At 35.1% G+C, this 16,825-nt stretch overlaps 1 protein-coding gene across 3 annotated transcripts in view; it reads right to left on the reverse strand.

The window, feature by feature from the left end:
• hdac4 (histone deacetylase 4) overlaps positions 1-16,825 on the reverse strand; it is a 399,927-nt gene that overhangs the window by 94,399 nt on the left and 288,703 nt on the right. For all 3 annotated transcript variants that reach the window (XR_012385010.1, XM_005172529.6, NM_001039358.2), the window contains 3 exon segments: positions 15,453-15,663; positions 9,929-10,122; positions 505-711 (listed from right to left, as the gene is read on the reverse strand). Coding sequence is in view for 2 of the 3 variants with exons in the window: in XM_005172529.6 (XP_005172586.1) it covers positions 505-711; positions 9,929-10,122; positions 15,453-15,663 (612 nt within the window). In the remaining variant the exon portion in view is untranslated.

The raw sequence follows: 16,825 nt of genomic DNA on the forward strand, positions 1-16,825 counted from the left end.
AACTACTTTCTTCCGCGTTGGATTCAAATCATGAGCTGACAGTTAAACAGCTGAGCAAGCATCTTTTAAACTTTAGATCTGTATATGTCTGCTTTTTGCTGGCTGTATGTGGGTGGAGTAATACACAAAGGGTAAAGAGGCTGTATGGGTGCTGATATTACTTAAATATATCACGGCTATCAGCCAATCAGATTCGAGAACCAGACAGAACTGTTGTATAAATACATATACATACACCATTGGTTTAAAGATTAAGGCATTCATAAAATTGCATAATAAATCTAAACATATATTATGCATGTCTCTACCTCTGTTACCTCTGTGTTAGAACCAATGGTTTTGGTTAGAGTGACACATTGCAGTTGATTACAATAGCCTGTTGCTGCCCCCTTCTAGTGTTCACTGGTTTAGTCGGTTTTCAATTAGTCCCATTGAGAGAAACACACTTCACTGGTTATTTGACTGGTGTGTGCTTGTGTGTGTGTAATGCAAATAGAGTTTCACCTGTCTGAAGAGCAGCTCCTCCTCCGCTTGTCTCTCTCTCTGCTGAAAGTCTTCGTCCTGCTCATCTGGAGGCTCTTGTTTAATGGTGACCCCGTGAGGAAGAGGGTCTGCGGGGTCTCCCAGCCCCTGGTGCTCCCTCAGCTCCTCTTCTGTCTCCTCCGGGTGGCTCTCGTGCTGTCGGTTCGGCTCGCTCGGTTTCACCATCATCTGACAGAGAAACACATGACAAACTCACCATCAGTTTATTTCAACAAGTTTATTTCTGTAGTAGAACATGTATCATTTCAGTGGAGTGTTTGTACCATGGTTTACATGGTACAACGAAATTCAACAAAGTTAACATTATCATTATGCTGTTTTATTACAACCATGCAAAATGTGTGGGTGGTATTTTTCTTTCTGGAAGGAAGCTTAATGAAGTTTCACAAACTAATTTCGAGAGGAGCATGTGATATGATTGACTGTAGCTGGCCACTCATCTACACTCATTAGCTAGCCAATCAGATTCATCCAAACTCACTATAAGTAACCTAGCTAAGATCTACTCCCTTATCTTCGTTTTCCCGAAGAAACCCCCCCATCCACCCCTTCTCCTCCTTTCCTCTTTTGCCGAGGGGAGCTCTCGAGAACCACCTGATCTCGTACTCCCCTCACATGCTCTATGGACCTGGCGGGAGCCCTGGGCTCAACTATCTCCGAGCTCAGGGTTCTCTCCCAGGACAGCATGCCAAACCAGCTAACTTGCTAACAAGTTGTTAAACAGTATCTAAGTGTGAACTCTCGAAATACTTTCATTTAATCATAGATTATGCAAACATTTATTCATTTGTTTCTATTACATTCTGTTCATTTCAATTATTTTATTCCTCGACCATTCTATTCGACTGCATTTCGTTGCATTGTACTTGTACAAATGTAATGACAATAAAGTTGAATCTAATCTAATCTAATCATGTACTCATAACAGAGATGCTTAAACAAGGGCCCACAGGCCAAAGTTGGCCCATGGTAACCTTTGATTTGACTTGTCATCCCATCTGAGAAGAGAGAGACAATGATGGGGAAGGTTTAGAGATTGTCATTTCAAATGTAATGTAACATTTTATTTGTTTGTTTCATTGTTAAGCCACAAAAAAAGCTAACTGAAATTAAAAGTTTCAATTTAAATGCTGTAGTTTAGTTTATAATGTACATACGATCACCTGACTGATAGAGGACAATGCAGAGACTTTGGTGAGGGAATCAAGACAATGCAGCTTCTGCTTGACTAGTGTCTTCAGCATTGAACTCCACTGTGTCATAAGTGGGATATGTTTTTATTGCATTAGGTTATAATTAAAAAAAGTTATACTGAATTAGTTAAAATTATTCAAAGAGATGTTATATATTATTTGGAAATAGAGTCAAATAAATTAGGAAATTAGACATGACAACTTTAATGTAAAATAATTTGGTATGTTTATCTTTGGCCCACGGCTCTCAATGTTATTTGGTTTTTGGGCCTTTATACAAAACAGTTTGGTCACCCCTGGTCTATAATACATTTAAAACATTATATGAATGAATTTTATTATTTAAAATATTATATTTAAGACTAATATTTATATATTTATTTGTATTGACATTTTGTTTGCAATGCTGTTGATTCGATTTAGAATAACTTTTTATGTTATATGTTATAGAATTCTATGTTATAGAATTACTATTTATGACAATGCATTATTTACTGAGTCATCAGAATAAACAATAACCAGTTTTGTTAATAGCTTTTGTGACACTACTTTATTTAACCAAACCATCAATGTGAAATATAATTTCTATTATTCACTGTAATAATAAATAAATACAAATAAGATATAACCAACATTATATAACTACATCCTCCTTTAAATACATAATTCATTCATTCATTCATTTTCTTTTCGGCTTAGTCCATTTACTCATCGGGGCTCGGTGCAGCAGAATGAACCGCCAACTTATCCAGCTAATGTTTTTACGCAGCAGATGCCCTTTCAGCTGCAACCTAACACTGGGAAAATACTTCAAATATTGTATTAAAATAATAAAAAATAATATATTAAATATAATAGTTCTAAACAATCTGATGTTTTGACATTTTTGTGCAATATCACTGATTTAATTTAGAACAACAATGTTATACTGTATATAACAATATATTATAAACTCTTTTATTAAATTAAACAATACTAGTTTTTGTTAATAGCTTTAGTGACGCCAACCACTTTATTTAAAAGCATAAGCCAAACCATCAACGTGAAATATAATTTCTCTAATTTACTTTAATAATAAATAATCAAAAAATAAAATATAACCAACATTATACAACTACATCCTCCTTTACATACTATATATAAAATATGATATAAAATTATTTTGAATAAAAATCCAAAATCAAACAAAAAGTGCTCAGTAATCTATTTCCTAGTGTTGGGTTGTGACTGGAAGGGCATCCGATGTGTAAAACATATGCTGGATAAGTTGGCGGTTCATTCCGCTGTGACAACCCCAGAATAATACAGTGACTAATCCGAAAAGAGAATAAATGAATGAATGAATGAATGAATAAAATAATATAATAACTTTAAACTCAAGCCAAACCATCAACATGGAATATTATTGCTCTTAATAAATAAATAAAAAAAAATAAATAAATAAATACATTATAAACAATAAACAAACAAACAATAAACAAACAACAAACCAATAAATAAATAAAATAAAAATAAACTATAAACAATAAACAAACAAACAATAAACAAACAAACAAAAAATAAACAAACAAATAAAAATAAATAAACAAATAAAAATAAATAAATAATAAACAATTAAAGAAAAAATTAATAAACAAATAATAATAAATAAATAATAAACAAACAAACAACAAATAAATAAATAAGCACATAAAAATAAATAAATACATACATAAATAAATGACAAACAATAAACAAGCAAACAATAGACAAACAAACAACAAATAAATAAACTAATAAAAATAAATAAATAATAAACAAACAAAAAATAAACAAACAAATAAAAATAATAATAAATAAACAATAAACAAACAAACAATAAACAAACAAACAACTAATACATAAATAAAAAATAAATTAATTAATCAATTAATTCATTGATTAATTAATTTAATTAAAGTAATAGCTTCATTTGCCTGAGACACACGTTTGAGATCTTGTTTTTAATGAAGAACAGAAAACTGAGGGTGCTGAGGGTCTCTGGGTATGTGTTTGGGAACCACCAACATTTATGTACTATTCAAAACTCCTTTTTAATTGCATACATCTCTTTAAACTTTGATAGATGAAACTCTGTAGACTCTGTGGCAACTAACAGCACTGTAATACTTTACACAAGAATACACTTTACAATATGATTCAAAAACACTACAAAATTTAAAGTAAACTACTATGTTTTTTCCCCCATGTGGGTTATGTTTGTACATGTACACCACAGTAATCCTGGATCTGTAAAACTGCATCTCTTTTACATTAACACAATAGCAGCACAACTCAAACAGGCTCTGCTCCCTCGGGTGAAAATTATTTACAATCCAGATTCTGTGACGTCTTTGTTCCCAGAAGAAAACTACAGTCGTGGTGTTTGAGGGAGTTCCAAAACACAGTGTACAGACATACCCAACAACTGTCTCTGGAGTGACTCTGTGCTTTGCAACTTTGCATCTTTTTTTAAGCTCAAACTGAATAAAATGCGCACGAAAGAAAGCTTTAAGTATAACAGGCATAACACAGGACCTCTTTAAATAATATTCCTGGAACAACAGGAACAAAGGAAACTGTCCTTTCGGCTTAAGTTCTCGCTGTGACAGCTGTCTAACCCTATCACTGTGGCAATGAAATCTCTAGCCCCTCCCCACGCACGCACGCACACACACACATACTGGAGTCTGTTATAAACACAGCCCCCTGGCACTGTGCCGAGGGAACATAATTGACGTCAGAGCGCTCAGCAATTGCCTCATCCCTGCTCATTCCAAACAAGCTTTTCTTTTCTCTCTTTTTTTTCATATTCTGCTCTTTGTTTTTCTCCACGTACTCGCCATCTCTCAATCTCTCCCTGCAGCTTAGCGAACATACCGCACGCATGTTTATACCAGGTGAATTACACTTGACATTTTTTCCACCTATCTTTAATGAACATTTTGAAGATGTGCATAAATGCTTGATGTAACCAAATTTGCCGTTGAGTTACTGTAAATTTTATGGTAAATTGCAGTGATTCATTTACGTTGTGCTTGTAAAGTTACAGTCTGACTGGCAACCAAAATAACCAGAAAGTTACTGTAAATTTTAGCAGGTAAAAGGAAATGTGCACACTGTAAAAAATAAAAATAAATAAAAAAACTACAGTAAACTGCTGGCAATTTTGGTTGACAGTAAGACATTACAAGTACATTTACAAACAAACTCTAAATAAATATCTACAATTGTGCTGTACTTTTTACATTACCATTGTAATTATTAATTTTGTGCCAGTATGTTACTGTAAATGTTACAGTTAATTGTAATTATTAATTTAAAGTGTGCTTGTAAATTAATAAATCAAAACCAAAATTGCAGGTTATTGTAAATGTTACAGTAAATTTTAATTGTTACTTTAAATTGTGCTTGTACATTTACAGTCTTACTGGCAACCAAAAAATGCCATTAAGTTCCTGTACATTTTACAGTAAACTGCAATTGTTAATTTGCATTGTGCCTGTAAATTTACAATTACACTGGCAACTAAAATTGCAATTAAATTACTGTACATTTTACAGTAAACTGTAATTATTAATTTACATTGTGCTTGTAAACGTACAGTCTTACTGGCAAACAACATTTCCAGTAAGTTACTGTAAATTTTAGAGTAAATTGTAAAAATTTATTTACATTGAACTTGTAAATTGAGAGTTACTGGCAAATCAAATAGCCAGTAATTTACAGTAAAATTTACAGTATGCTAATTTACAGTGTGCTTGTTATTAAAAGTGAAATTGCGAGTACATTACTGTAAATTGTACCGTACATTTTACTTATTAATTTACATTATGCTTGTAAATTAATAAACCAAAATCGCCAATAAGTTATTGTAAATTTTACAGTAAATTGTAATTATTAATTTACATTGTGCTCATGAATTAATAAACCAAAATCGCCAGTAAGTTACTCTAAATTTTACAGTATATTTAATTGTTCATTTACATTGTGCTTGTAAAGTTAAAGTCTGATTGACAACCAAAGTCGCCAGTAAGTTACTGTAAATTTTACAGTGAATTGTAATTATTTAATTACATTGTGCTCATAAATTAATAAACCAAAATTGGCAATAAGTTATTGTAAATTTTAGATTAAATTTTAATTGTTAATTTACATTGTGCTCGCAAATTAACTAAAATCGCTGTAAAAAGTTACTGTAAATTTTAACAGTACATTTAATTGTTAAGTTACATTGTGCTTGTAAATTTACAGTCTCCCTGGCAACAAAAATTGCCAGCAAGTTGCAGTAAATTTTAGAATAAATTGTAATTATTCACTTTCATTGTGATTGTAAATTTAGCCTTGCTGTTAATTTGGGTTGCCAGTAAGAATGTAAATAAATTGTAATTATTAATTTAAATAGTACTTGTGAGTTACTGTATATTATACGCTATATAACAATGAAAACACATTTACATGAAAATGTGTCATCCTTTACCCAGCCTCATGTTGTTCCATTGGTAAACAAAGGTGCAAAGATGGTCCAAGGGGCAGCTCTGATATTGACATTTGCTGATTAATTTATATAAACACTTCCAAACCTGCTCTAAAAAAATAATAATCATATTAAATATTATTGGTACTTGAGACCTGTAACCATTGACAGTATTTGTTTTTCCTACTATGGAAGTCAATGGTTACAGTGTTTTCTGTCAGCGTCAGTGTCTCAGAACACAAAATATGGCAGGTGTGGCTTGGATCATGAGTATTAAATAAGTCATTTAAATCTGCCAAGAGCTCCACAAAGTTAGTCCTAAATTCTACATTATGAGCAGAAAAGAAATTAAAATGGTAATCCACGACAGTCTTGACCAATGTAGTGTTGAATTACACCCTTAAATGTATGAAAAAAGTAAATAATAATAATAATAATAATAATAATGATGACAATAATAATAATAATAATAATAATAATAATAATACAATAAATAAAAATAATAATAATAATAATAATAATAATAGTAATAATAAAAATAATAATACAATAAATAATAATAATAATAATAATAATAATAATTATAATAATAACAATAATAATAATAATAATAATAATACAATAATAATAATAATAGTAATAATAATAATACAATAAATAATAATAATAATAATATTCATAATAACAATAATAACAATAATAATAATAATAATAATAATACTATAAATAATAATAATAATAATAATAATAATGATAATAATAATCATCATCATCATCATCATCATTATCATAATAAAGTATTTTTGCATTTGTATTGCTTTGATGGCACGAAAGCCCCTTTTCCTTCTTGAACCAATATGTATCCCTCTTAATCATACCGCATATATCCCAAAACAAAGTCCACAGATGTCATGCACTTGACCTATTTTCAGAAAGCCTCATGCGCAGATTCACAACATCTGCTTTTTTTTTTTTTTTTTTTGCATCTCCCAGCAAACTCTTAAAACATAACCAAGTCTTATCTAAAACTGTATAAACGCTCGAGAAGCATTCAATTCCTCTGGCATCTGCTGAGTTTGTCCCTGAAGGTGATCCACACCCAGTGATCTCACTTGGACATGTTTGTGTGCCGGGACAGATTAAGCCCATAACTAATCTATAATGCACATTTGTAATGCGGGTGGAGGAAGAGCAACAATCCCAAAAAACACAGCAGGATAATGAATGAGCCATCACTCAATCAAACCGTTCGGTCATGGGACACTGCAAGCATTTTCACTTTTTTAATGAAAGTTTATGAAAGTTCATCCTGGAGCAAAAACGTTGGAAATGCAAGGTTATGTATTCAAATAATTGTATGAATTAAAGGGATAGTTCACCAAAGAAAAATATTTAATATAACCTACATCATTTATTCTCCCTTATGGAGTTTAAAACCTTTATGAGTTTCTATCTTCTGTTAAACACAAAAGAAGATATTTTGAAGAATGTCCACTCCCATGGTAGAGTAAAAATAAATTACTATGGAAGTGAATGGATTCCAGCAATATTGCAACACTGCAACATTTTCCTCATAGAGATCATAAAACAAATCAAGCAGCTCTGCGAGGACTTCTGAAGTTCATCTTAGAGCAAAAAGTTGGAAATGATGATTAAAAATGCAAGATTACGGTTAGTTTATGAATTAAAGGGATATTCACGCATAAAAAATTAATTTATTAGTAATCACTCATTCTCCCTCATGTGTTTTTAAACATTTATGAGTTTCTTTCTTCTGTTGAACACAAAAGACAATATTTTGAAGAATGCTCATCGCTGTTGATTCCTATGATAGAAGAAACAAATTACTATAGAAGTAATGGATCACAGAAACCAGCAACACTGCAAGCATGTTTTTTGAAAGTTTATGGAATAAATCAAGCAGCTCTGAGATGACTTCTGAAGTTCAAATCCAGTTGGAAATATTGATTATAAACGCAAGTTTATGTATTTGCAAATTGTTTCTAAATTAAAGGGATAGTTCACCTGAAAAAGATTTATATATTATAAATAACCAAAAACATTTATTCTCCCTCATGTGGTTTTTAACCTTTATGAGCTCCTTTCTTCTGTTGAACACAAAAGTGTATATTTTGAAGAATGCTGGTCGCTGTTGACTCCCATGGTAGGGAAAATAATTACTATGGAACAACTAATAATAACTTGACTTCTAGTTGATCATTTTGTATCAGCAGTGGCTTATATGAAAGACAAAGGTCTCTAGATTACAGATATTTACCCAAATAAAATATGGTCATACCTTGATTTCTAAAAATTTAATTAGGAAAGTAAGGTCTGACTTTGCTTAGACAAAAGTATTTTCATTTATAACAGAAATAATGTACAATATAGAATATAAAGTCATGGTGCAGTGAACAAAAATGTATATTGTGTGTGACTCCCATGAGCTTGGAGGACTGCATCCATACATTTCTGCAATGACTCAAATAACTTATTAATAAAGTCATCTGGAATGATAAAGAAAGCGTTCTTGCAGGACTCCCAGAGTTCATCAAGATTCTTTGGATTCATCTTCAATGCCTCCTCCTTCATCTTACCCTTGACATGCTCAATAATGTTCATTCTGGTGATTGGGCTGGCCAATGCTGGAGTTCCTTGACCTTCTTTGTTTTCAGGAACTTTGATGTGGAGACTGAAATATAAGAAGAAGTGCAATCCTGCTGAAGAATTTGTCCTCTCCTGTGGTTTGTAATGTAATGGGCAGCATACATGTCTTGATACCTCAGGCTGTTGATGTTGCTATCCACTCTGCAGATCTCTTGTATGCCCCCATACTGAATGTAAAGCCCAAACCATGCTTTTTCCTTCACCAAACTTGACTGATTTCTATGGAAATCTTGGGTTCATGGAGGTTCCAGTAGGTCTTCTGCAGTATTTCTGATGACTGGAATGCAGTTCAACAGATGATTCATCAGAAAAATCCACCTTCTGCCACTTTTCCAAATGATCAACTAGAAATCAAGTTATTATTTGTTGCACTTACAACTGGGATTGACAACAACACTTTTCTCAGGTAGAGTAGTTTTTTTAGACAAATTTTAGACAAATGATTAGACTTTATTTTTTTTAATGTTACACAAGTGATGTTTAACAGACCAATGGCATTTTCACAGTCTTATTTTATTTAGTTTTGTTGGAATAAAATAAGTTTATTTCATATTTTTACAATTTTTAAACTGAATATCATTTGCCCCCTTAAAAATATACTTATTTAATTGTCTACAGCACAAACCACTGCTATATCCTTTAAATTAGGATTATACTAGTATCCTAATTACCCTAACTTGCCTAGTTAACCCCATAATTTGCACACTAAGTTGAAAACTAGTACCTTGCAAAGTAAGTAGGAAAATATTAAATGCTGTCATCATGGAAAGACAATATAAATTAGTTATTAGAAATTAGTTAGTAAAATATTATGTTTAAAAATCCCTTCCTTAAGCAACACTAAAGAATTATTTGAATAGAATTAAACTTTTACAGGAGAATTTTGGCTATATATAAATTAAATAACCATCAGAACGTGTGTATTCAGTCTGCAGTCACACAAACACAGACACACAGGAAGTAGGCTTCCATTCTGCCCATATATGGGCATCCTGCAGAGACAGAGAGAGCCACAGAGGAGCTGCTTTACCTTGCTGATGTGGAGCTGCTGCTGCTGGAACTGCTGCTTGTGTTTCTCCAGGAACTGCTGGTGCTGCTGCTGAACCACCAGCTGCTGCAGAGCCTGGGAGTTCTGGGGCAGCGGCGCCGACTGGGTGCGTCCGAGAGGCCGATGCTGCCGGAGCTTGTGGATGGAATGAGACTGCAGGGGAACACCTGACAGACCTGAGGTAAAAAAAAAAAAAAACACACGGGCTTTGGGTTACACAGCAGATTCTAGTTAGCACTCGGCTCTGAACTAATTAACACCTCGCCTGCTGCTGCTCTCCAGGGGCTCAGTTTCCTCAATACACGGGCCGAGATTAAACGCACTGCTGTCTCAGCTTTACACGGCAGGCTGAAGGATTGGGATCGCTTATGAAACATCTAATGCACATTGCTGAGAGAACTGACAAGTTGCCTTTTGAAATATAAAGCAGTGAAACTGAATAGAAGAGAACTGAGACCTGTACATCTTTTTTCTTAAAAATAAAGCCATTTTATACTTAACATGCAACAAAAACATTACATCACTTAAGTTTTATACACTATACTATAAAATAGTTAATGCAACAAAAATCCATCCATCCATCCATCCATCCATCTATATATCCATTTATCTATCTATCTATCTATCTATCTATCTATCTATCTATCTATCTATCTATCTATCTATCTATCTATCTATCTATCTATCTATCTATCTGTATATCATCCATCCATCTATATATTGATTTATATATCGATCTATAAATCAATCCATCCATCCACCCATCCATCCATCCATCCATCCATCCATCCATCCATCCATCCATATATATATATATATATATATATATATATATATATATATATATATATATATATATATATATATATATATATATATACATACATCTATCCATCCATCTATCTATCTATCTATCTATCTATCTATCTATCTATCTATCTATCTATCTATCTATCTATCTATCTATCTATCTATCTATCTATCTATCTATCCATCCATCTATCAATTTATATATCGATATATAAATCCATCCATCCATCCATCCAACCGTATATCGATCTATATATCCATCCACTCATCAATCTATATATCGATCTATATATCTATCTATCCATCCATCCATATATACATCCATCCATCCATCCATCTATATATCCATTTATATATCGATCTATAAATCCATCCATCCATCCATCCATCCATCCATCCATCCAACCATATATCGATCTATATATCCATCCACTCATCAATCTATATATCGATCTATATATCTATCTCTCCATCCATCCATATATACATCCATCCATCCATCCATCCATCCATCCATCCATCTATATATCAATTTATATATCGATCTATAAATCCATCCATCCATTCATCCATCCATCCATCCATCCATCCAACCATATATCGATCTATATATCCATCCACTCATCCGCTGTGGCGACCCTGGTTTAATAAAGGGACTAAGCCGACAAGAAAGTAAATGAATGAATGTATCCCTGCATCCATCCATCCATCCATCCATCCATTTATTTCGGCTGGAAGGGCACCCGCTGCGTAAAAATGTGCTGGATAAGTTGGCGGTTTATCCATCCATCCATTTATCCACAGTATAATATACGTGTATAGATAAACACAACATTTATATAAAATACAATCCTTAACCATCTCTTAATTATAAAAAATCTCTGCATGTCAACTGAGCATAAAGAGTGACATCACAAAACACCAAACAGTCCAGTATGAGATTATTATAAAATGTCCCAATCTCCATCTCTGCCATTACAACACTGAATGTTTGATAATCAACACAACAATAGCTGCATTATCATAAAACTCCTCTCCACATGCTCTCCTCCTCTCTTCACACTTTCTGTGCGCTGGATTCGCTAGTTGACAACAGGAGGCGGAGAAAAGGGTGATGCTTTTTTTTTTTTGATGGCACAAATTATTATTCAGGGGTGACTGCGCCAGCGAGGCATCTCAGATCAGTATTATTGACCTCTTCTTTCTGCCAGTCTCTCACACGTCTCTCCTGAAGCCCTTCCTGGCACATCAGGAGGCTAATTAACACCCGCCTATGACTAATTTGATTAAAATGAGCCTTCCTTAGTGCGTATTACGAGAAATTGAAACCAATTTATAAAGGGCGCTGCGTAACATACTGTATGCTACGCTAATTACAACCAGTAAATGTATGAGGTCTGCAGGGAGATTATGATCCTGCGAGGCCCCGGGGCCCCTGTCTGTTCAGAGGGATGACAATTCAGAGATTTTAATGGGAAATGATGTGACAAATATGAGAAATATGGGTGCATTAGGAGGATAAACAAACCATGCAAGAACAAATTTAATCAATATGATGCACATAGGTGGTTCATTATTTATTAATATTCATGCATTCATTTTTTTTTGTCTTAGTCTCTTCAGGGGTCGCCACAGTGGAATGAACCGACTACTTATTCATTTGAATTAAATAAATCTAAAATGAGAACAGGTTGGCGGCACCGGTGCTTAGTGGTTAGCACTGTCACCTCACAGCAAGAAGGTCACTGGTTCAAGTCTCCACTGGGCCAGTTGGCATTTCTTTGTGGAGTTTGCATTTTCTCCTCGTGTTGGCGTGGTATTCCTCAGGATGCACCGGTTTCCCTCACAGTCCAAAGGCATGCGCTATAGGTAAATTGGCCGTAGTGTATGAGTGTGTGTGAATGAGAGTGTATGGGTGTTTCCCAGTACTGGGTTGCAGCATAATAATAACTTGAAGGATGTTTTAAAAAAAGAAAAAAAATAACTAAAATGAAATTATGAAAAATAAAGTAATGGGAATTGATTTGCTCACGCTGAAATTCTTTTTATTAAAATTTTAGTGAGGTTTCTGACATATTTGTTTTTATTCTTCAAATAAAATAATTAAATTAAAAGTGGCATTCAAGTTGTAGTAAGAGCTACATTTTTAGATCAAAATTTTAAGTTGATCAACAACATTTAAAAAAATATTTTTCAGTAAACAAACCATCATAAAAACTTGATAATACTATTAATCAGACCTGCCAACGCTTCTGTTTTTCCCGGGAGTCTCCCGTATTTAATACCCATCTCCCACCCTTCTACCGTATTGTTCTGTCTCTCTGAAAACTCCTGGAATCTTTCCGTGTGCACTGCTTTGTAAGTTCAGTATGTTCACTATGTTACAGTACACAACTGCCCCATAACTGGTCAATGTCTTTTGTGTTAGAGAAATGATAGTGATAGTGTGTAACGTTGCAGCATTGCACTTGGTAACGTTCATTCATTCGCAAATTCTCACCCCGTCAATACCTGGACGGGAGACCACATTGGAAACCTAGGTTGATGATGGAAGTGATATTAGTGAGGCCAGCAGGGGGCGCTCAACCTGTGGTTTGTGTGAATCCTAACACCCCAGTATACTGCTCAGTAAGCGCCATATTTCTGATGAGAGGTTAAACAATGCCCACTGGCCTCTGTCCATCATGGCCTCCTAACCATCCCCATATTATAATTGGCTTCATAACTCTGTCTCCACTCCACCAATCAGCTGGTGTGTGATTGTGGGGTCTGGCGCAATATGGCTGCTATCGTGTTATCCATGCAAAGCACTTTGAGTGTCCAGAAAAGCGCTATATAAATGTAAGGAATTCTTCTTCTTCTTCTTTTTCTCCTTCTTCTTCTTATTATTTTGCTGTGGCGACTTCTGAATTTAAGGTATTTTAAGACTTTTTAAGACCCCACATGCACCTTGTAATATCAATAATTTATAATAAATTTTTGTTATTGTTAGTGAGGTAGTAGTTGGGTTTAGGCATTGGGTAGAATTATGTGTATAAAATAAGACAATACTTTATAAGTGCTAATAAATAGGTAATGATACACTCAAAAAATGACTTTTGCTGCTTGTTCAAAGAACTTATTTTAAATTAATTGAAACAACACGACCTATTTCAGGGAATTTCAGTGACTTTTTAAAGGTTAAATTATTTTTTTTAATATAAAATAGTTTAAGACCCCACAGAAAGCATACAACATCAATTATTAATATAGCTGCAAGCAGCAGTTATGGGGCCAAGCACCTAACCTAACATAGCCTAATAGCAAAGCAGTCCAGAGGAAGAATGAGCACTTTTGAACACATCTGTTGGTGCCGTAAACAAGAACAGTTTCACCTATTGAACACTTGGTCAATATGGACTAACAATGATCCGAGTCAAATTTGGTGATATACTGGCAAACAGTCTAGGAGGAGTTTGCAAAAAAATGTTTGAACAAAATCAATATGTCGGACAGGACGTATATAGCCAAATATGGCATATTTAGTATCAATGTCCTCAGCATGACCCAAGGAAAACGTTAAAAATAAGTTTTACCCCAATAAACATATACAGTCTATAATAATAATAATAATAATTCGTTACATTTATATAGCGCTTTTCTGGGCACTCAAAGCGCTTTACACAATGGGGGGGAATCTCCTCATCCACCACCAGTGTGCAGCATCGACCTGGATGACGCGACCGCAGCCATTTTGCGCCAGACCGCACACCACACACCAGCTGATTGGTGGAGAGGAGACAGAGTGATGATATGCCAATCATGATATGGGGAGGGTTAGGAGGCCATGATGGACAGAGGCCAGTGTGCAGATTTGGCCAGGATGCTGGGGTTAAACCCCTACTCTTTTTCGAAGGACATCCTGGGATTTTTAACGACCACAGAGAGTCGGGACCTCGGTTTAACGTCTCATCCGAAAGACGGCGCTCACTGAGCAGTATAGAGTCCCCGTCACTATACTGGGGCATTAGGACCCACACAGACCGCAGGTTGGGCGCCCCCTGCTGGCCTCACTAACACCACTTCCGGCAGCAACCCAGCTTTCCCAAGTGGTCTCCCATCCAGGTACTGACCGGGCGCAGCCCTGCTTAGCTTCAGTGGGCGACCATGTGAGAGTTGCAGAGAGCTAGCTGCCGGTCTAAAATTAATAGCACATTTTTAATTCATTATTGACAATTAGTAAACTGTTTATAACTCGTGACCACTAGGTGGCGCTGTTACCAAATTCATGTGCTGGGGTTATTGTGAGTTGCTAATGACAGACCTAAATATCAATGTTAGTATGTTAAAGCCTTTCAAAGTCTCAGCCTCAGATGCCCTTTGACATCGTGCTAGCACATTTGTTGATGCCGTAAACGACAACCGTTTTGCTGATCGATATAATTTCCATAACACTTGGTCAGCATGGTCTAAAGATGATCAGAGTCAAACTTGCTAACAATTGAATCAACAGTCGAGGAAGAGTTCGCAAAAGAAGGTTTTTGAACAAAATCAATATGGCGAACAGGAAGTTTGCCAAAACATGGCACAGTGTTTGGTATCAACGTTCACAGGATGACCCAAATAATAATTTGATATCAAATTTACCAAAATAAATCTATTTTTAAAGATTCGTTATTGATGGTTATTATTATTATTTGTTATGCCAGCGACTGACCTGCGACCAGGGAGTTCTGAGCGGCCGACTGCTCCAGAAGCACCATATGCTGGAGGAGAGTGTTGTGAGCCGAGCCGCTTTCCCGCTCCAAGCTGGAGGCGGCCAGGTATGACGGCAGGTGGGCTCCTGGCATGAACGGAGTGGTTATGGGGATTCCTGGCTGTAAGCCTGGCACTGCCATCCTGTCACCATCCTGCTGGCCCGATGCCACCTGTGTGTGTGTGTGAACAGAAAGAATGAGACTGTAAGCTGAAAGAATCCTGCAGCGGGAATCACAGGCTAATCTTTATTTTGTCCAAGAAAATGATGCACCAGCAATTCTGTGACAATAAAAACACGTTTCAAAATTACATAAACGTGAACAGAATGCAAAACATGAATCCAAGGCAAATCACAATATCTATAAATAAAGATAACAAATGTGCACATTTATTTTCTATAAAATAGCAACAATGTACAGCAAGTGCAGAAGTGTATGCCTAAAATATTTGCTATGGTCGGTTATGAGATATTGTGAAATCATAAAAATAAAAAATTTAACAAAAAAAATTCATAGTAAACTGCTAATGCTAAAACTTTTAACCTAAAAATGCATTCTAATTTAATATTTTTTTATACATAAGTTAATACATTACACTCATCATATGCTACAGCACACAAAAACAAAAAAAAACATTATTTTGGTCACATTTTAATAATAATAATTCCCTACATTTAAATAGCGCTTTTCTGGGTCCTCAAAGCGCTTTACACAATGGGGGGGGGGATCTCCTCATCCACCACCAGTGTGCAGCATCCACCTGTATGACGCAACAGCAGCCATTTTACGCCAGACCGGACACCACACACCAGCTGATCGATGGAGAGGAGACAGAGATGAAGCCAATTGAAATATGCGGATGGTTAGGAGGCCATGACGAACAGAGGCCAGTGGGCAGATTTGGCCAGGATGCCGGGGTTAAACCCTTACTCTTTTTCGAAGGACATCCTGGGATTTTTTAACGACCACAGAGAGTCGGGACCTCGGTTTAACATCTCATCCGAATGACGGCGCTCACTGAGCAGTATAGCGTCCCCGTCACTATACTGGGGCATTAGGACCCACACAGACCGCAGGTTGGGCACCCCCTGCTGGCCTCACAGTATATATTTTAATACACTTCATGCTATTAACGAACCAATAAAGGTGCAGTAGGTGATCTGCCTAAATGCTATCCGTTAACATAATATCTTTGAAGCACAGTCCCGCTCCCCTGCCATCCAAAGCCACGCCTCCTAAAGTCACAAACGTGACCCACTAGATCATGTCATTTGCCAGTTAGAAAACTTTATAGTACAGTAACTTTATAATACAACAATTCTGAACGAAAAAC

Source organism: Danio rerio, chromosome 9 (genome assembly GCF_049306965.1).
Source record: "Danio rerio strain Tuebingen ecotype United States chromosome 9, GRCz12tu, whole genome shotgun sequence".
NCBI classification, from domain to species: Eukaryota; Metazoa; Chordata; class Actinopteri; order Cypriniformes; family Danionidae; genus Danio; species Danio rerio.